General features: G+C 39.6%; 1 protein-coding gene across 8 annotated transcripts in view; it reads right to left on the bottom strand.

Annotated features, from left to right (window-relative positions):
* The window catches only part of kdm2bb (lysine (K)-specific demethylase 2Bb), a 239,778-nt gene that overhangs the window by 20,502 nt on the left and 196,325 nt on the right, over window positions 1-22,951 (bottom strand). For 4 of the 8 annotated variants that reach the window (XM_068005802.1, XM_068005810.1, XM_068005809.1 and 1 more), the window contains 5 exons: window positions 20,092-20,316; window positions 13,263-13,421; window positions 10,778-10,864; window positions 5,951-6,223; window positions 2,705-2,743 (listed from right to left, as the gene is read on the bottom strand). In XM_068005802.1, coding sequence (XP_067861903.1) covers window positions 2,705-2,743; window positions 5,951-6,223; window positions 10,778-10,864; window positions 13,263-13,421; window positions 20,092-20,316 — 783 coding nt within the window. The remainder of the gene's footprint in view (window positions 1-2,704; window positions 2,744-5,950; window positions 6,224-10,777; window positions 10,865-13,262; window positions 13,422-20,091; window positions 20,317-22,951) is intronic. The other 4 variants (XM_068005806.1, XM_068005808.1, XM_068005804.1 and 1 more) reach the window with 3 other exon arrangements.

The raw sequence follows: 22,951 nt of genomic DNA, 5'->3' as shown, positions 1-22,951 counted from the left end.
CAGGGCTCAGTGTTGGGTCCCTTGCTATTTGTGGTATTATTAATGATTTGGACTTGAATGTAGGGGGCATGATTGGCAAATTTGCAGACGACACAAAAATTGGCGTTTACTTGATAGTTGTAGACTCCAAGAAGATATCAATAGGTTGGTGGAGTGGGCGGAAAAGTGGAAAATGGAGTTCAACCCGGAGAAGTGTGAGGGAATACACAGTAAACGGGAATATATTGAGGGGTAGAGGAAATGAAAGACCTTGGAGTGCACGTGCACAGGTCCCTGAAGGTGGCAGTACAGGTAGATAAGGTGGTTAAGAAGGCATGTGGAATACTCCCTGTTATTAGCCGAGGTATAGAATACAAAAGCAGGGATGTAATGATGGAACTGTATAAAATGCTGGTAAGGCCACAGCTGGAATATTGTGCGCAGTTTTGGTCATCACATTACAGGAAGGACGTAATTGCTCTGGAGAGAGTGCAGAGAAGATTTGCAAGAATGTTGCCAGGGCTTGAAAATTGCAGCTATGAGGAGGGATTGGATAGGCTGGGGTTGTTTTCCTTGGAGCAGAGGAGGCTGAGGGATGACTTGATTGAGGTGTACAAAATTATGAGGGGCCCAGATAGAGTAGACAGGAAGTACCTGTTTCCCCTAGCGGAGAGTTCAAGAACTAGAGGACATAGATTTAAGCTGATTGGCGGAAGGATTAAAGGGGACATGAGGAAAAACTTTTTTACCGAGGCAGTGGTGGATGTATGGAATTCGCTGCCCGAATTGCTGGTAGAGGCAGGGACCCTCAACTCTTTTAAAAAGTACCTGGACCGGCACCTAAAGTGCTGCAGGGCTACGCACTGGGTGCTGGAAGGTGGGATTAGAATAGGCACCTGGTTGTTCTTCGAGCCGGTGCGGACACGATGGGCCGAATGGCCCCTTTCTGTGCTGTATTTTTTCTATGGTTCTACCTGCTGTAAAAATCTGAAAATTATTAAATATAAGCAAAATGAAACGCTCCCTGCTGGTTCAGTGGGTAAAGACATTGCACGGTGTGGTAATAGAGCCTTAGAAAGCAGAGTTCCCAGGTTTCATCCCTGATCTATGTTGAGTTAGCTGATCTCAGCACAGCAGGGGAGAGGACGGGCTCTACAATCGAACTCAGTATCCAAAGTACATGGAAGAAGAAAAAATTTGATCAGGAGCTCGCAATTCCCACTGAAAACTGCCTGTGTGTAATCATTAGATGAGGACAGGTTTGGCTTTGGCTGCGATACTTGCACAATCAAATAGCCAGACAACATTCATTGTCTAGGCTGACACAATAGCTAAGAACGGCTGCGACCCTTGAAGGCTGTTGGTGGTGGTAGGACAATACACCCCTGCAAGCTGCCTTTGGGAATAGAAAATTTGTGGAAAAAGGTAAACCCACAAATGGACGTTTTCAGTTAAATAAAACACTGTCATATTACCAGTTATTAATCACTTTCCTTAAGGGTATAAAGTAACAGATCATAAAATCATCATAGAATCTTACAGCACAGAAGGAGGCCATTTGTTCCATCATGCCTATGCTGAGCTATACAATTAGTCCCAGCCCTGCTCTTTCCCCATAGCCCTGCAATCTTTTCATCTTCAAGTATATATGCAATTCCCTTTTGAAACTTACTAGTGAATCTGCTTCCACCACCCTTTCAGGCAATACGTCACAGATCATGACAACTCGCTGAGTAAAAAAAAATTCTCATCGCCCCCCTGGTTCTTTTACCAATTATCGTAAATCTGTGTCCTCTGGTTATCGAGTCTCCTGCCAGTGGAAACTTTATCCGTCATAATTTTGAACACCTCTATTAAATCTCCCCTTATCCTTCTCTGCTCGAAGTGGTAACAATCCCAGCTTCTCTAGTCTCTCCACATAACTGAAAAAAGTCTCTGTAGACCTTAAGAGTGAGTTGATTGATTCATGGTCTGGCGTTTCTCCCTACCAACCAGATTTGTTCGTGGGCACCAAATGACAGTGACATCTCCCGTCATTGGTCCTGGTAGCATCTTTTTGTTGGTAATCATGTGACAATGTATTATCAGCTGTATTTTTTTTAAAAACACTAACAGCACCCACTCCACATCTGTACTCATGGCCTCCACATCTGCAGACTCGTCCTCCCAAGCCCCAGCATCCACATCTTATCAAAAGTAATTGCAAAATTTAATATGTATTCACCAATTGAAAAGAATTTCCCAACAGCCCCACTCCCCACATACATTTCCCATGCTATGCTCTGCAGCCCTGTACCCAAGTATATGGTGACAAATTGCTCTATAAATAGTGGGGAAGCATCCTGGGTTACCAAATAGAAGTAACACATAAAATGTATTTCCAAACCGCTTGAAAATCTGAAAGAATTATCATTAGATGTTGGGCTTTCATTTTTATACATTTGAAGTCCCAGGTCACATACATGATATAAACATGGAATGTAATAAGCTTTCTCTGAAAATGCAGCATTTAGAATTTGGTGAATCTGAGTTTACACTGAACAATCATTTGAATTCGATAGTGATTCCCATCCATCACAACGATCAGCAGCTCCACTCCAGGCTCCAGAACTATCGGAACGCTATCGGAAATCTACTGATTTATAATGTCTCAGAGCAAAGTAGCAAATTTTAAAAAGCTTTGAAACGTTGCAGTGCTCAACAGTTTTAAAATGTAAACAAATACCTTTCTCCTCAACAGCTTCTCTTCTTTTCCAATCTTAAACTGCAACAAAAGACAGACTGAGTCAGCGTCACAGCAGAGGTCATTCTGATTCTATTACCCAGAATGATACAATTTTTTTGGCAACAAATATGTGCTAAAGTTCTTTTTCCAAAAACATATAGGTTTGTTTATTTCAGCTCTCAGCATTTCAACTATTCATATAAATCAGAGTGAAATGTGTTTCAGTTACTGTTTCTCTGCCAATATGGTCAGCGCTTGTTCAGTAACACATGATGTGGATATTCTGAAGAGTGACTACTTAATAACATGTTTTACAATATTGGTAATTATAGAGTCGACTGAATATTTGGTAAAATAGCAATTAAAAGATTGCAGCACAATCGCTACAATGTACTTTGCTTAGATTCATTTAAAATCAAATTATAAATCATACATCACAGAATGGGCATTTTGTTTTAAAGAGAGGGAGGGTGTTCCTCCATATAATACATAAATACCAATTTTTGGTTTAAAATAAGGCTTCAAATAGCATGATTTAGAATGCTCCACAACTGATTGGACCTCTCTTGCCATTACTAAATATATGTTACATTTCATGGCTTCCCTGGTTGCTCAGCAAGTTTATCAAGTGATCAGCTGAGCAGTAAAGTTCGGTTCAATCTTTGGTTTATACTGAGTTAGCTGGTGCAGCGTTTGGGTGATTACAATTGGCCTCAGTGTTGCTAGGTTAGGGAGAGGAAAATCAGAATGGTTTACTCACCTGATCACCACAAGTGCATGGTGTATTGTCAAGTGAGGACAGAATTAGGTTCAGCTGTGACGCCTCCCCCAATTTACATGTGTGTAACATTAGTCAAATGTTTTTTGGAAACATGCATTGAACTGAGGCAGAATAATGCGTCAACTGACCATATTGTCAATACTGTACAAATATGGAGTCACACTTCAAGATTAGCTCTAGTGCATCGCTAAAAAAACTAGAAACAGACAATATGCAACAGAAAGATGTATGAAAGACAGGTGTACAACAATGGTGTAGAAAAATGAACAGAACTAATCACATAGCCTGTATGGACCAAGTTACAAGTGGACCTTGTAAATGATTAAACAGTGGAGCTCTGGCCTTGGAGTCTGGAGTGGAAGTTCATAGAAAACTCAAGATAAATTGGGGTCAGAAAGAGGGTTTGAGATCAGTCATGGAAATGGTAGCAGTGAATCTTACTTTTGGTGCCATGTGGTGTCATCACCTTTAGAACGGGAAACCTCAAGGTAAATGCTGTCAAAGTGAGGGAAGAATGTCATACTCTGTTTAGACTGATAATCTTGGCCAGAATGCATGCTATGCAATCAAGTCCATGTCTGCCAACTAATACAGATGCCCTGGTTATGCTGGTGAACGAACAATGGAGGGTAAGGGGGCGGTAGGAGAGGAGCAGTGAATGGGGGGGAAGCAGGAATTCACCAATGGTGATCCCTTTGACCCATAATAGGATTCAGGAAAACTAATAACGATTGACATTCCAGGGAAACTAATAATGAATCAAGGATTGGAACTCATTAAAGTTAATGTAAGCAAGAAAACAGTATTAGAACATATACTGGCACTAAAGACTGACAAATCCCCAGGGCCTGATCCCAGGGTTTTAAAAGAAGTAGGTGACGAAATTGCAAATGCTTTAGCCATAATCTTCCAAAACTCTCTCGATTCAGAAATTGTCCCTTTAGATTTGAAAATTGCAAATGCAACTCCATTATTTAAGAAAGATGAGAATGAGAAACCAGGAAATTATAGACCTGTTAGTCTAACATCTGTTGTGGGGAAGTTATTGCAATCTATAATTAAGGACAGAGCAACTGAGCACTTCGAGAAATTTGAGCTGATGAGAGAGCCAACATGGATTTGTAAAGGATAGGTCATGTCTATGGATGTAGTTTATATGGACTTCCAGACGGCCTTCAATAAGGTTCCACAAGAACCAGTTAGCTAAAATTAATACTCATGGAATTGAAAGCAAATTATTGACCTGGTTAGGAGATTGGTTAGGCGATAGAAGACAGAGTTGGGATAATGGGTATATACTTGAATTGGAAGGAAGTGACTAGTGGTAATCCACAAGGATCTATACTGGGGCCTCAACTATTCACTACATTTATTAATGACTTAGATAACACAATAAGAGAGCCATATATCCAAGTCTGCTGATGACACAAAAAGATTGGTGGCATACTAAGTAGTGTAGACAGGAGCATAAAATTACAAAAAGACATTGATAGATTGTGAGTGGGCAAAACTGTGGCAGATGGATTTCGACACAGGTTAAGTGTGAGGCCATCCATTTTGGACCAAAAAGGGATAGATCCGAGTATTTTTTTAAATGGTCAAAAGCTGGGAACAGTGGGGGTCCAAAGAGATTTAGGGGTCCATGTACACAGATCACCAAAATGAGATACAACTATACAAAGCTCTGGTTCGACCACATCTGGAGTACTGAGTACAGTTCTGGGCATTGCACCTTAGAAAGGATATATTGGCCTTGGAAGGAGTGCAGCGCCTTCACCAGAAAGTTACCAGGGCTCCAAGGGTTAGATTATGAGGAGAGATTACATAAACTAGGCTTGTATTCCCTGCAATATAGAAGGTTATGGGGTGATTTGATTGAGGTTTTTAGGATTTTGAAAGGAATTGATAGGGTAGATAGTGAGAAACTTTTTTCTCTGATGGGAGAGTCTATGACAAGGGGACATAGCCTTAAAATCAGAGCCAGGCCATTCAGGACAGAAGCAAAGGGTGGTAGAAGTGTGAAACTCTGACCCACAAAAAGCAGTAGATGCTAGCTCAATTAATAATTTTAAACCTGAGATCGATAGACTTTTGCTAGGCAAGGGTATTAAGGGATATGGAGCCAAGGCAGGTTGGTGGAGTTGGGATACAGGTCAGCCAGGATCTCACTGAATGCCGGAACAGGCTCAAGGGGATGAAAGGCCTACTCCTGTTTCTATGTTCCTATAAATCACTGCACTATTCATTGAAAAACTTCACCAGCTTTTTGCAAACGATAAATATTATTTGATGAGGTTCTAAATTTTTCTGACAATAAAGTAAACCCTGAAATTAATCTTATCAGATACAAACTTAAAAAAAAATCACTATTTAAATTTATGAGTATCATTTAATAATGACATTAATTAAAAACCCCTTCTATACAAATCTGCTTTGTTATCAGTTGCTGAATTTTTATATTGCACCTTTTTTCTGACAATTGGCTCAGATGTTCTGTCAACATCTCGCCGCTTTCGCATCACAAGCCCATCCTCAGATTTCCTTCTCGGAACAGAGTCATCGGATCTTTTCTTGGAATGTTCCTCTGATCTCCGCTTGGAATTTTCCTCTCGGTCTCCCTTTTTCTTGGTTGCCTCTGTGGGGTCCTTGTGTTCTCTGTTCTGCCTCTGCTCCTTCAGCAATGATCCTGGGAGGTTGGAGGCATACTTAAACCCTGGCCCTCTTTTCTGCTTATAGACCAGAAGAAGAAAAAACAGATACAACTTTATACCTCGTGTCTTTGGGCGTTATTGTAATGTTAATGGTTAATTGTAATGTTCCGTATTACTCTGCCTACATGCTAATCAAATTTAATTAAGTACCTGATACCAGAAAATAATACCAGATATAATCTTATTAAGATCACTGTACTTATATCCATGAGTATTATTTAATTATGACACATTAATTAAAAACTCTTTCTGTACTATTCTGATCAGGCAGATAAACCTTGTGTTAAATATCCACATAAACATTAATGCATGGTCCAGCGAGTTATGGGACACTGGTTCAAATCCCACTTCAGTGAATTTCTGATCTCAGCTGTGTAACTTTGGGAAGGCATGCCACCTGGTGGCAGTGTGGAAGTGGGTCACCCATCCTCTCAGCCACAAGTATTCTGCTTGGCTCAGGAGAGCCTGAAGGAAATGAAAAATGAGGAAAAAAAATAGACCCTGAAAAAATAATAAACTCTTCTAACTAACATTTAAATTCTGCATTAGAGTTTTAAATGCTCAAAACTGTGTGGAATAAATTATTCAGCATGTAATCTGTCACACACAGTCTAATCAAATCTCACAATTGCACTCATTGACAATGAGTACAGTATTTAACTTCAGATAACACCAGACATGAATTACTACAGAGCAATAACTTTATTACAATGCCCATTGTTGTGATGTTTACATCATAACTGACATTTAATTATAATCTATACCAAACTCCAAAGATCAAAATAGTTAACACTTGTCAGCACAACCATTTGTAGAGCGACAATGCTTTATTAAATTAATCCTGGTTAAAATGTACATTTACTATTTGTGCATAGTAATGTATCTTTTTGCATAATTACTTTTTTTTTTAAGAAAAGCAGAACGTATATCAACAACCCAGCTAGTGAAATGTAGATTTAAAAATATATTTCTCAGTTTGTTTGATCACATCACTGTCAAATTGATGTGCTCAGTTTCAACCATATCAACACATGGACCAGTAAGGTGGAAACAGAATAAATCATAGGTGAACTAAGCTCTGGACTCTGAAGAACCACATGGTATGTGTAAAGCACTGCCTTATACTCCTGCTGTCTTAGCTCTAAACTAGATTAATTAAATTTTTCAGACAATTGACATTTTAGACACAAAATACCATAAATCAGTAACAAATTTTTGTAGAACGCAAACCTGGCAATTACCCAGAAGGAATCACTTAAACTGACATTATGTATCATCACAAAATTGGATATTAGAATCAGATCTTTGTCATGTAGTGCTATTATCAATCGTCTTGTTTGTTCTTTCAGAATTTGTTTATTCTTTCCTTTACTTGCAAAAAAAAAGTAGATATATTGTCTGTTTCGTTATCAGCAAAGAGCATTCATTCATCAGTATGCAGCATTACCTGGAACATTAATGTACTGCATTGTATTTTTCTATTTTACAAAACTCAATAGCCATTCTAACATACTATTCAGGAATCAACCAAAAATACATGGTGATCAAATCAAATGACAGCCCATTCCCTCTGGTTGGCCTGCAGTAAAGAGGCAGATTCTGTCAAAATTACCACATGGCTAGTGACTGCAAATGTGTCCTTGTAAAATACAAACATCCTAGTGCTGGTTACTGCATAGAACTAAAGAGTAATTAAATTGTGCCAATTACATTGGAGCAAGTTTGGCTGTTGAAGCTGTAATTGTTCCAGTTATAAACTGATTGTGCAGTTTCTTTATTTTATCTTTTCAGCTGATTAATTCATTTAAGCTATCAGAGTGCCCACTACCTTCCCTAGATTAACTCTAGATTGTGTGCTACTTGCTCAATGGCATGGTATATTGGTGCAATGGTGGAAGATGCTGTGGAATAGTTGAAATGTATTCACTTAGCAAATTCCTAATTTCAATGATTGGGGCTTTCACAGCACATGCAAAATGACAGGACAAGGAAAAGAAATGTAGTTCTAAATAAGAAAGACCAACAGCTAATTCAACAGTTGAAGTTCTATTTCCTAACTTGTTAAAAGTATGTATCCACAGGCCTGAACGAGGTGCCAGCTTGTTTAACAAATTAACAACCCTATTCTAAACCCTCATTTAGATATTAGTTCCTTAACTTTGAACTTGTGTCATTTTTTCCTGTGTTCCTCATTCAAAGAATTCACATGTATTCCACATTATCCAGCTGTGTATAAATTACATACATATATATATTACAAAACTGAAGCACATCGCCTTCATTCTTTGTTTTGATTATTTTTTTTCCCCCATTATACTGACTCCATATCACAGTTATCCAAATCCGAAAATTGTCCTTATTATTCTACTTTTGAGCTATGATTGCCAGGACTGAAGGCAATGCTATCACTGTGGAGTCATCGATGTAAAAGCATTGATACAAGGCAACATAATATTTTTGGACTTGTACATCAAGCCACTGGGCAATGAACCAGGACATTGTTTTATTAATCACTTTCACATTTTAGGCATGTTTTTGAAGTCTAGTCTACAATCTCTTCAAATGCTTTTTCTCCTCTACCGACGACAAAGTACATGAATTCATTCAGCTCCCTCTGAATAGCATCCCACTCACACCATTTCTTGCCTTCCTGGGAGAGCTAAGCTTGGGGCTCAGGAGGACCATGGGGCATACGTACTGCACTGCCCAATACTGTATTAGCTGAAAACTAAACAAATCAACCAAAATCTTATGCCTTCAGAAAATATGGAAAATTTGCAAAATTTCATTCAGAACAAGTAGGGGGCCTAAGCACCGATTTGTGGTGAAATTACACGACTAAAATCAGTTCTCGGCTCAAATAAAACTCATTACAATTAACCTGCTTCTTCCAGTTAGTCAGTTTCTGAAGCACTTGTCCCCAACTTCACGATCCCATAGCCACATTATCACGTTGCAATGCACAATATCAAATGCCTTTCTAAAGTCAAGGACACCGCTCGTCAGTTTTGAACAAACAGACAGAATTGCTAAACACAATCCAAAAATACCAATAAAATCCCATACAATAAGAATGGAACTTGATTTACTTGGTCACCATAAAATTATGGCCCTGTTTATAGGAAATAGCAGCCCTTTTATATATTATAAACAAGACCACTGGCTTTCCATTTTCAGAGAATCATGTATGCAGTCCCCAAAATACTAGTAAAAATACCAGATTCTTATGTAATAAAAACAGAATATGGCTTATGTAATTACTGGTCAAAGATATATCGACTGCCCCCCTCCCCCCCAAAACTGAAAAACTCAGTCACATCCAACAAAAAGCATTACACTGCATATTAATAAAAAATTATCCCCAGCCTCAAATCTGCCTGTGACAAAAATATTTTCTTCTTTTTCCTTTTGGGCTTCATTTGGCATGCACTATTCCCAGACAAAAAGTAAGACAGCAAACCTGTTCCCAGCCTTCTGGCAATGAACCTTTGAACCTGTAGCACTGGTGGATACATTCCATTCCGTGTTTTGTGGCAAAAAAATGCATTCCAGTAGCTTCAACATATATATTCCATTCCACGTTATGTGTTAGATATTATCAGTTAATGATTGACACAGTAAGTGCTCGCAGAGTGCATGGGCTAGACACACATGCCTGAGGATGATGATGCAAGGTACGGCAGGCACAATTTAGCTGAACTGTTTTGAATAGAACTATGCTCCAGATCCTTTATTCACCACAGAACAAACAGCAGCGACTGACCAATAAGCAGATTTGTTCATCTCCTGCGGCCCTGTTTGACATCTACCCATGTGGCCTGGCTGAGATTGGGGACTGACTGCTGAACTCCAGGGAACACCATTGCACTCTACATTCCTTAATGCATTATGACACCAGTACACTGTCATCAGGACACACAATCATATTCAGCACACAAACAGCAAAATTTGCACCGAATATGATATAGAAAATACTATCTAATTTAAATGTCAACAATGCTCGACTATACATGGATGGGCTAAACTACATTTTGCCACAGCATTTAAAAACAATTTTTTGATTTCATGCAACATATTATATCGAATTTGATTGAGGACATCCTCACAAGGGGCAATAAAACATGATGGATATGAGGCAGTCAGCTGTTTTGTGCCAATGTTCAATGGAGACATCTTCGGTGAGTTATCCTTTGAAAAAACTCTAGGTTTCTAAAATTAAAATTATGAAAGCCTGTCGAAAAATTTAGGAATCTGTTTTCCAAAAAATTGTGCTCCCCCAATTTCCCTGTTGGTAAATATAACCACATGGTATTGTACCAGGCCATCAAGACGCAGGCAAATTCCAGGTTTAATACTTAATCTGGGCTGAGTTAGCCAACTTGTCACGGTGGTGATGAGACTCCTATGATTTGCCTTAATGTTAGGGACAGTAAAGGAGAAGAACCAGCCTTGGTTCCCAAACCTTATCGTTATCTAGTAACTCCCGCTGAAAACTGCATGAGAACAGGGTTGGATCTGGCTACAAAAACCCTCCCACTACAATATCAAACATCCCAGACAGAAAACTCTAGTTAAACTTACTTTCCCTGTCTTTCCCTCATGGTTACACTTTGGACATTCCCAGCAGTTTGGAAGCTCTTCATTGACAACTCCATCTCCATCCTGAACCTTGTAACAAATGCAGGAAATTATTAATAAAAGTCCATTCTGATAATTGACAATTCTTCAGTAGCACAAAAGAACACAACAATATTTTTGACTGAAATTAAAAATACAAATAGCAATTGATAAATAATTCTGTGTGCAACACATCATACAATGGTAAAGTTAATCTGATTGACATTTTCTGACTTGTTGAAGGTTTTAGCATAGAGAAGGAAAAAAACAGGTCAGAACACAATAGGCAAAACTGTAACTACGATAGCACTGTAAATAAAATATTTCAAAAACAGTACATATTTAAAACCATGAACTACAGTCACCAGTTATGTAACTTTGCACTGCTGGCGCACATGGAAATGCATGTGCCCCTACCTTCAGGGGAGGGGGGTGAAGGGGGCAAAGGTATAGATTGTCCTTAAAGCTTAAGACACAAGGTAATTTTCAACAAGGAATAAAATGGTGGTGCACTGTCCATTATGAATTGTGATACTTTATGATCAAGTCCAAAAATGACTACAACTGGCCACTGCATTATGACTAAAAATAACGATGAGATGAGTGCTTCAGAAGAGAATTTATTTTATTAGCTGTCCATTCTGTTTAACCCAGCTCCTTATAGTCAAAGCTTCTATGTTGAAAACCAGGGCCTGGATTTTTACTCTGAGTCGTGAGAGCAGGGGGCAGGATTTCCAGACGGAAACCCGGAAGTATGGGTTTTCCGGACGTCCTGATGATTTTGAGGTCAGGATGTCATTTAAATTTTTTCAGCAGGTTTCCCACCTGACTGGCAGCCAGATTGATACGCTGGCTGCCTGTCAAGACAGGAAAGCAGCCGGGGAGCGAATGCCAGGTAAATCTAACATCGGAGGGGGGGGTTCCGACATCATGGGGTGGGAGGCGTGGTCAGAGACACCATGGAGGGGCCACGGATAGAACGGGGAGGGGTGGGTCAGCCGATTGCGTCCGTCGGATTGCTTGTTGGGCCTGAAGGAAACAATCCTGCTCCTCCTAGCCCACAAGCAGTGCAATAAAGGCACTTACCTGGCGATCCGCCCCTTCTCGCCTCCTGTTACGTGACGTGAATCAGAAGGCCCAGTAATTCCGGCCACCAGGAGTTAAAAATAAAAAACCTATTAAAATGGAGGCCCACAGCTTCCTTAAAAGATTATACTGACTGACCTGCCTCCTGAGAGCAGATTGGTCACCCGCCCATCGACCTGCCCCCGTTAAAACTGGAATTGGATGGGTTGGAGGCGAGTTGGGGTCAGCTTTTAGATTTTTTACCTTCCCACCCGCCTCCAACCCACCCATCATTGGGGGTTAAAATTACCCCCCCTAGTACAATTAAAGAGATGTTGTACATATTATTAATTTTACTGCCATCACATTTCTGGAATATTCACTATTTGATACACAGAAAATAAGTGTGTTTCACAGACACAGAACGAGTGCATCAGTTCTCACAGGGTTCAATACATAAACCTTGTTACAGAATTTCGCACATCAGTGCCTTTTATTGATCAGCTTAAATTTATTTCTTTTGGGGAGGAGGTCAAAATCACAAAGAAGATTCAGATCACTCCCATTAGACCTAATCCAGAAAATAATATCCACGGTTGAGTGCACAGTGAGGAGTCTCCTAATCTCAGTTCAATGCTGTGAAAATGTGATGCTTTCAAATCTGACAGAATCATTTATAGGTGTGCTCAAAAACACAATGGTATCCAGAACTTTGACATCAAATGGATTCTATTTACATGCCTGTACTTTCACATAATGTGGTTTAATGGAGACTCGTTAGCCACTCAGCCGCAGTTCTGAACTGTGCAGTCACAAACTGACCGTCAGTACAGTTTTACTAAACTAAACGGTGCAAAGCATTTTATTGCTTTCATTTAACAAATTAAGTTAATCCTCTAGAGCCTACTGGCAGTATAAACCATGACAGAAAAATGTTTTCATGTGAAGTCTCGCAGTTCTGAACAGGCCTACATCTGAACAATGCTTTAAAATATACCCAACATAAGATGTAACCTATAAGAAGATGGCATCCATTTTTTCCCCCTTATGACTGTGCGTAGGGCGCTGGGATTTATTTCTACGTTAAATGTGCTACATAAATCCATTGTTGTTATTTGAGGTTTCATCACAATTACAGGCTAACTACTAATAAAATGTCCACTTCAGTGTGTGATATTGGAAAGAGATACACTTTATATTGAGACATCGGTGGACTTTTATTTCACACTGCTGGCAATACTCAATCTTTTTTGAGTCACTTTCCTACAATTTCCCTTTAAATCTATTTGATGGCCTGCTGGAACTTGCTAACTAGGCTTATACATGAAGAAATGTCCTCCAGCAAGAATCAGCACTTTTATGAGATGAATGAAAAAAAAATTACCTTTAACTGCTTTACCTTTAAGCAGCCAGGATGCACGATTTCATTACAAATTGAGCATTCCATCAGCATGAAATTGAACTTTTCCTCCTCTTCTTCCACAGTGTCCTCCTTTCCCGCTTCTCCACAGATGAGACAGACTGCTGTGTGTGGCAGGACCGGCTAATGAGAAAACAGACACCATAATGGTTTAAAAACGCCATCTGTGATACTTCAACATGCCATCATAACCAACAGCAGTTATTCCTAGTCCATGTAAGCCGTACCTCTGTAGACTTGTACTCAACTATTCTGGGTATGTATCCCAACATACTATTGCTTTTTTAATTGCTTTTCCACAATGTCTTAAGCTTGGAACTACTGTCACTCCAAGGTCCTTTTAAAAATCTCCCTGTGCTAATTCCGTTTCCTTTACTGTAACCTATCTTGCTGTTTCTTTCTTCCAATTTACAAAACTTTGCATGTATTAAATGTATTTTACCATTTATCTGACTGATTTATATTTATTTATTATTCAATCCTCCTGCAAACCCCTATCTACACAGGCAGAGGCAGTCACATGGTTCTCCCTCCATCTGCTGCACTCTTAATTTTAAACAAGCCGAGGTTCAATAAGCCATAAAAATGAGGGTCTACAATATCTTGGCTTCCAAAACCTAGGCTTGCTTACAGAGCGGCTCCCGATGCTATCCCACTTCCCTACTTATCAACCTTTGTTAACTCCCCATTACCAACACGCTGAATTCAAAATTCCTGCTCTTGTTTACAAATCCCTCGACAACTTCACGCCAACTTACCTCTGCAACCTCCTCCAGCCCTTTGTTCTAGTGTGTGCCCTCCACATTAACTCCTTCCTCCATTTGACCATCAATGACAGAGCCTTCAGCCATTTGGCTCCTCTGCCTCACCCAACTGTCTCTCTGCCTTCAAAAGCCAACTCAAAACCTACTTGTTTGACCATCACTTTGTCACTTTTATTAATTCTTCTACTGCATCTGCTTCTGTCTTAAGTACCTTGTTACACTCACTGTGTTAAAGGCATTTTGTAAGCATAAGTAGTTGTTGTAGTATTTGAGAAGACTAGAAGATTGATCTCCTGAAACAGGACCCAAAACAAGGGCAAAGTAAACACATTTGTAATCTATAAATGTGCCTTCAGCATTAGAAATGCATCAAAAACCATGAGAGTACGTTGATGCTATTTCCTACCTTTTATCATCACAAAGCATTCAATGTAGTTACAGTACTAGCAACATTCATATTATTTAACAATCGTGAGACAGAATGTACTTTGACAAACAAGAAGTTAAGTTTCACCAGGATTACTCAGCAACGCTGCTCAGTGTACAGCACACACCAGGAAGATTAAAGCAAATAAATATTTAATCAGAGTATTGAAACAGCTTCAAAAATCAAATAACGGAACTTTGTAGCTGTGTCTTAGTTACGAGGTGCTGCTAAGCACTTTCAAATTAAATGATATTAGCAATGTTTATGACGGTTATGCATATAGTATAATATTTATGTTAAGTGAATATAACAGTGCAGCAAGGCAGTACACACACTGATTTTATTTACCCTGTTCAGCCATAAATTCCTGTTCACTGAACACTGTATTTAATACCTAGGTTAAACAATTAGAGATTTATTGGATTTGACAGTCTTTCTGGCTTTGTTGTGCTCACGTGGTGCTGTAAATGCATGACAACATAGCAAATACAAATTAAGATAAGCACATAAGGATAGATGTTCCATTCCCAGGGCAGAATCAGCGGGATCAGAGTACAGTGAACTTTGCACTTGCCAAGGTCGACCTCATGCAATTTCCCGAGGCTGGCCTAATTACATATTCATAGCGACTTCTCAGCCTACATTGGGCCTACTGACTGGAGCACACTTTTGACAGGGATCGAGAAATTATGGACAGGTGCAAATATTAAAAGGCAGTAGCTGCCATTTAAAGGGGTTGAGCATTTGGCCACTGTGGAAATCGCTGGTCAGAAAGTTCTGCTGCACAAAAGTACAGATGGCTGGTGAGCATTGCAGGAAACCTCTCTTTACATATGCTGCATTGGAGGTACTTCTGCAGGACATGAGAGAAAGATGAGCTGTCCCTACAGGAAAAGTGTTCTTGGGAGGAGTGGTGCAACAAGTTAATGCTTTTGTTAATGTAGTGTCAGAAAACAGTTAAAAGTATCCAAGAGTGAAGTACTGAAACACTATTTTACATGATTTATATTGCTCCGGTGTATATTTCTTTCCCGTGATTAACAATTCGAAGTTTAGCCTGAAATATATGGTCAAACAGCGTGGAGTTTTTCCGCCAATCAGAGAGATCAGGAGTGTACAGTAGGCATCCTGTGCTATTTCCAAAATAACCCAGGAGTAAAAGGGTATATTGTTAACTCTGAGGCAAGCGACATCCCATTTATTATACGCATAACTTAAATTTGGTTTATCAGAGGTGTGGGCTCGCTTATGAAGGCTGCCTATGTAGTGACCACAAAGAAAGTCCAAATTCTAAGTTACATAGAATCGGACAACACAGGAGGCCATTTGATGCATCGAGTCAGTGCCGGCTCTTTGAAAGAGCCATCCAATTAGCCCAACCCCCAGGGCTTTCCCATATCCCTGCAAATTTTTGCTTTTCAAGGACACAAAGAGTCTGCAAAGGAATGTGAGGTTATTCAGTTTGGTAGGGAGAATAGAAAAAGAAGATTTTTTAAATGGTGAGAAACTATTAAATGTTTGTGATCAGTGGGATTTGGGTGTCCTTGTACATGAAACACAGAAAGTTAACATGCAGGCACAGCAAGCAATTAGGAAGGCAAATAGTATGTTAACCTTTATTGCAAGGGGGTTGGAGTACAAGAGTAAGGAAGTCGCTGCAATTGTACAGGACTTTGGTGAGACCACATCGGGAGTACTGTGTATAATATTGGCCTTCTTACCTAAGGAAGGATATACTTGCCTTAGAGGCGGCGCAACGAAGGTTCACTAGATTGATTCCTGGGATGAGAGGGTTGTCCTATGAGGAGAGATTGAGTAGAATGGGCCTATACTGTCTGGAGTTTAGAAGAGAGATGATCTCATTGAAACATATAAGATTTGAGAGGACTTGACAGGGTAGATGCTGAGAGGTTGCTTCCCCTGGCTGGAGAGTCGAGAACTAGGGGGCATAATCTCAGGATAAGAGGTCAGCCATTTAGGACTGAGATAAGGAGAAATTTCTTCACTCAGAGGGTTGTGAATCTTTGGAATTCTCTACCCCAATGGGCTGTGGATGCTCAGTCGTTGAGTATATTCAAGACTGAGATCGATAGATTTTTGGACTCTGAGGGAATCAAGGGATATGGGGATCGGGCGGGAAAGTGGAGTCGAGGTCGAAGATCAGCCATGATCTTATTGAATGGCGGAGCAGGCTTGAGGGGCCATATGGCCTACTCATGCTCCAATTTCTTCGACCTGAAACGTTAACTCTGTTTCTTTCTCCACAAATGCTGCCTCACTTGCTGAGCTTTTCTAGCATTTTCTGTTTTTATTTAAAAGTGAAATTTGGCTAGGAGACCGTAATTAGGAGGTAAAGCGCAAATACACTACTCACTCAAACCGAAGCAACTCTCCAGTCTAGAGTTGCAGCGATTACACTACAATTACAGGGCAGAAACTCTCTCAGTTAGATTAGCTACCATTATTACCCAAAACATTCAGACAGAGTTCAGTTCCAAACTTTTGATCAGGTAATAATGAGCATTTTAAAATTGTTTTTTCTGTGAAAGGTGCACGGAAACGAGAATTGATTTCAGACCGCTCAAATTCCTGCAAATCAGTAAAAATGTACCGCAGCTGCATTGTCTCGGGAATACGGCAAGAGTCAGATCTACACATATAGGAAGGGAAACCACTCTTAGTAGCTGAAACAAAATAGTATTGAAGGGCCTGGGAACAGGGAATTATTTAGGGAATGAAAGGATGAGGACAAATGCAAAAGAGAGGAAGGAAAAGTAACCAATAATTAACAAAATGTAGGGAAAAGTTTAGTGTTGATATAATCTTAATATTCATTTAATTGTAGCATTTGCTTGTGAACAGTTACTTTATGATGAAGTTGCACTGATTTCCACAAACTGTCCTACGTTTAATCCCTCGTCTCTATTACATTTGCTCATTTTAGCCAGGAAAGTGTGTGGGGTATTACAATTGACCACCACGTCACAAATTATTGCAAAGTTCATTCACTGAACTGTGGAGTGAGCGGCTGTGGCAGGAAAAGGCTGCATGACAGCAGAGAAATTCCCAATTCACCCACACATTACTGCATGTACTAGTAGCAGTCTTCCCTTTCCTCCTCAATAATACTTGACACTAGTATCATAATACTAGTGTCAAGTATTATTGAGGAGAAAAAGGGTGATCTAAAGAGCACCGTGACCAAATTATTTTAACTGTAGTAACCGCATTATTTTTTAATTTTAATATTTAAAAGTTGGTAATTTGTTCTGTGGATATGGGCGTCACTGGCAAGGTTGGTATTTATTGCCCATCCTTAGTTTCTCAAGTGGTTTGATATAATGGCTTGCTCGACCACTTCAGAGGAGGATTAAGAGTCGACCACGTTGGCATGGGACTGAAGTCACATATAGGCTAGACCGGGTAAGGACAGGAGGTTTCCTTCTCTGAAGGACATTAATGAACCATCTGTTTTTTTACGACAATCCGACAGCTTCATGGCCACTTTTACTGATACCAGCTTTTTATTTGCAGATTTTAAAACTGAATTCAAATTCACAAACTTCCATGGTGGGATTTGAACTCACATTCTCTGCAATATAAAACCTCCACAAGTGTTTTATATATATATTTGGTGATGATAACTTTAGGATGGTATGGTGCAGTTGCAGATGAAGAGAAAAATTATTTTCAAAACTCCTACAGCTTGATAAAGTATCCTTAGAAAGATTCTTATGTGTGGTGATCCTACTTGTTAAATGGGTGTCTTCTGCTGTTTATTTTATCTTGTCTGCAGTAATTAGGTTCCAACCATCTTCAAATTGTCAAGAATTTTGTAATTAGAATATACTTGAAATGTAGTAGTCTTAGATAAAATGTCAGAAGTTTACATTGTGTGCATGCCTGTACTAGTATTTTCCATATCCAGGCAACACCTTTGAACTGAGCAGTTTTGGGATGAAACTATTTCTGGAAGCTGCACTGCAGCCTAAAGGATGTTTCTCAGGGGCTGCACACCACCAGAACAGTCCAGCAGAGAAGTAGTGAGGTTCTCCAAGCTGGTAAGAACTCTGGGCAAAACTTCAAAAAAAAAGCACTTTTAAAAAAATTTAACAAAATGTACTCCCGTAGACTGCCCATCCCCTTTCATGAAAATGCATTTACATCACTAACTAATAAATATTTTGTGTATGTATAATAAAATAATGGCAAATTTTGAATTTAAAATGTCATAACATGACTTTCAAATTGAACAGGTTACATTCAGTTTTTAAGGGGCCAGAGTGGAAAGTCTAAAGTACAGCTTTCAAACCTGGCTATACCAAGGATTCATCAAAACAAATGCAATCAATCCTCAGAATTGCAGAATAGTTCAGAGGGTAAAGCATTGAATTAATGTGTTACTAGACAATTACATTGTGTTTTGTTAAGAGAAAAACATACCCACACATTTTTAAAAAATTTAATAAAAAAACAAAAATTAATTTAATTGATTTGAGGTCTTTCATTTTAATGTAACAGTGCAGGCAAAGTCATTGGAATTTATAGAGCTCATTTGCTTAGAATGTCTAGTGAGGAAATGTGATTACTTTGCCTTGCAAAGTGTAATACCAGAATGCTGGAAAAAAAATTGGCAAGATATCAAAATCTTTTTTTGGCCGGGGGGAGGTGTGGGGGAAGATAGGAGGGCAGGTTGTCCCAGGCCTTCCCAGAAAATCATCTTTGCACTTTCTTCACAAATGTCTTCCCCTCCACTTGAATTTTTCTGTGCGAATTCTCTCCCCTCCATTTTTCACCTCTGCTCTAGGTGTTGTATCCACATTAGGATACTGTTCCAGGGCAGCAGAATCTCAGCCTAGTGACTATTATTCATCTATGAATTTTGACAGTGAGTGTCAGTGGGCTATTCAACCTTGTGGAGCATCACAGCCAAACCCATTCAACGTTCACGCATCTGCACTTCTCAGCAGGAGCAGGAAGCAGGCCTAATTTTCCTCTCCCCATCCCAAGGGTGCTGAAGGCAATTGTATGCGCCCTGTCACCACCGTGACTGAGATCAATTAACTCAACACAGAGTATCAAATGTAGGTTCCTCCCTTTTTTAATGATACTCTGCAGTTCACTGGATAAACTTGATGACCATCCTTCAGAAATGTCTACAGATGCTATCGCTGCCTGGTTTCTTTTAAACTTGAAGAATAGCCATCAATCTGCTAACTAGCTCATCTGCATTTTGTACGTGCAGTTCCCAACTTCTGGTTAACAGAGTGGATCTATGATCTAATTCTGCTATGCCTCAGGTGATACTTTGAAACCTTGATATTTTCAGCTCAGTCACACCAGATCTGATCTGGAGTAAAATGCTCACTTTTCAATTTGACAGAGCAGTGGAATAGTCCAGGACTTCCCCATTAATAGCCGTAGCCTGCTCAAAACGGCCTTTCTTCAAACTTTTCGCTAAGGTTCATTTTTGAAGCGGTAGGAATTGTAAGAAAATTGCTGACAATGGAGCAATAGCCCAAAAAATTCAATCACCTTTTACATACATCAACTTTTCCCATAAATGTATCCAATGGAAAAAATTCACCCCTTTGTGACTTACAGCAATACACTGCCTCATGATACAGGACTGTTTCATTCTCCCTGGTCCTCCAAACTTCTTCATATCCTTGCAGAAATGGCATTCGCCACATTCTGTTCTTAGACATGCCTCGCATTTCCGACATCTTGTTCTTCTCCTGCGTGCTCCAGCTGTAGCCCTATTAGCTGCAAGCTTCACAGCTGCAGAGGTTCCAAGCTTTCCTTTTGGCCTTCCTACTGTCCTGTGCTGTAAACAAAAAAAACAAAAATCTTAATTAGCTTTGTCTGTTCAGGCCTCTTTTGTTCTTTTTGCTAGGTCTGTATGCAGAAGTACAGAAATTCATTGCAACACAAGAAGGGGAAACCAAATGGCACTGCAGCACCTGTACACATGTACCTACGAGTAGTGCAGCCATGGAGAAGGGATATACCACGAGGGCAGAAGGAGTCAAATAAAGATAAAATAAAGCTAACACGCAGAAATTAGTGTTAGCGACACACTCCAACTCCAAATATTAGGTAAAGCAGAATTTCTGAAGTACTTCACTGTGCTAAGAAGGTCGCAACAGACCATTTCTGAGTTGCTAGGTGTCTCTTCCGTGGGAAAATTATGACAAGTGATTGTAGACTCTGGAGATTTATCACAAGATCAAATTACTGGGAGTATCAATCTCTCGAGACAGAGTAACTGTAAATTTGATGTGTTAAAGCATTTTACTTTTCCCGAGACTTTATTTATAGTCGTGCAGAAAATTTTGTAAACTTGCAGCGCAATCACAGCAAGTGACCAGGCAGACAATGGGGTTAGCTGTACTGGAGTATAAATTCCCTTCCTTTCCGTTTGGAGTTGCCTAAAGTTAAAAGCAAGAGATTTACTGCAGGGTGGTGTAAGTCCCTGATGCTAATTTCATACTTTCACACTTTGGGGAAGTAGCTTAATAATTCTCAGCAAAGAACTCACTTTGAGGGGACACACACAATACGAATTAGCAACCACATTGAATCAATCCACTCCCTCACATGGATGAGGGCCCTGGCACACAAGCATATATGGCTGTCACTGGCTGGCATTACATTCCTTCTCAGGTGCTCATCTATCAATCAGTATAATAAAAATGATACAACTGTGCACATTTCCTGTTGATCACAATACACTTCCTGTGTCAGATTTAATCACATATAATTTCCTGCCAAATTTCTTGCACCCGATTGAGAGGCAGTCTGACAGTATGCAGGTGGTTCTACGTCAATTAAAGTCAGAGAGAGGTAGAGCTGGGTGTTGTTAGCATACATCTGGGTGCTGACCCTGGGCCTGCAGATGATGTTACCAAGAGGCAACATGTAGATGAGAAAGAGTAGGAGGCCAAGTATAAATCCTTGGAGGACTTGGGGAGTGGCTGTGTAGGGACAAGAAGAGAGCTGGAGATGTCTGGCTGCATTCAGACAAGTAGAAGTGGAACCACATGAGGGCAGTCCAGCAGAACTGGGCAGGAGGAGGATGGCATGCTCAACCATATAAAATGTCATGAAGACAGAGAGAGATGACACTCCACAAGGCCTATTCATAAATTAGGAGTCTACATCACAATTTATGGCCATTTTGACCCTTTCTCCACAGTCCAATTCCTTTTCCTTCTCCCCACCCTCCAATTTGTCCACTGTGAGTCCTTTTCTGCCTTTTGTAGTATTTCCCCACTGTCCCAAGTGCTTTGGCCATCTGTCTCAGATTCCTTCCCTGATGCCCTTGTCCTTTCCTGCCATCCTATGTGCTTAATTACAGGCCAGAGTCCTTTCCCGCTACCTAATTCCTGACTCGTGCCGAGAGAACTTCCTCACCAATTTCTCCCATTCACCAAAAGGGCATCCCAGTCAATTTCAATATATATCTATCAATATATCAATTCTGGCTATTTCCAACAGGAGAGCGACATTACTATATAAATCAGTCACCCAGCAATGCCAGTTTTTATTCAAATCAAATGGTTTCATTGAAATATAAAAGTCAGGCTTTTCAACAGAGCTTTAATATAAATTGATGTATTGACAACCTCACTTTCAATATTATACAAATAAGACAACAACTGTGTGTGAAAAGTCTATAGCCATTAAATTCTTTTCACTCTCTGTAAATTTAAAATTTTTTTTTGTAACATGTTTTCACTCTCCCATGAGCCTGATTAGATCACTTCCCTTACAGGGAGTACATTTTAATTGGAACAGACCCCAAACACAGGTTTAACTTAGCACTTAAACATCACAAATGTGCTTCAGACCCAAACTACCAATACATAACACCATGGGAGACCAACTAGCAAGATTTTTAAAAATCGGAAATATAATTTTAGATTTTGTAGCTGCTACCTGTCTGCCTGTTCTGCTGATCTCTTCCTGAAGTCTTCTACAGTCCTCCTCACTATTGGCTAAACCTCCTATTTTTGTGTCATTAGCAATTTTGAGATGAGAACACACGTTCCTAAGTCCAAATCATCCATACACTGACAAGAAAAGTGGACCCAGCACTGACTCCTGGGGTATACCACTTCCAACCTTTCCCCAGTCCAAACAACAAACATTTACTGACTAGGTTAACGAACAGAAAACAAACTTTCTTTTCATGCTTCTACATTTCCTCATAACATTTGTCTGAATTTTTCCAAAAAATCTTATTCCCTTTATCAATTTAATTGGTCATTTCTTCAAAAGACTCTCTTAAATTTGTCAATCATAACTTCTAAATGCTTACTAATTTATCACAAATTATGGATTCCAAGAGTTTGCCCACAATTGAATTTAGACGAACTGCTCTACAATTACCCAGTTTATCCTTCTTTTGCTTCTTGAACAAGGGTATGCCTCATGGCACAACTTGCATATTTAAGGAA

This window comes from Heptranchias perlo, chromosome 25 (assembly GCF_035084215.1).
Source record: "Heptranchias perlo isolate sHepPer1 chromosome 25, sHepPer1.hap1, whole genome shotgun sequence".
In the NCBI taxonomy this organism is placed as follows: domain Eukaryota; kingdom Metazoa; phylum Chordata; class Chondrichthyes; order Hexanchiformes; family Hexanchidae; genus Heptranchias; species Heptranchias perlo.
Note: the sequence above shows the minus strand (reverse complement) of the source record. Positions and strands in the feature narration are given on the sequence as shown.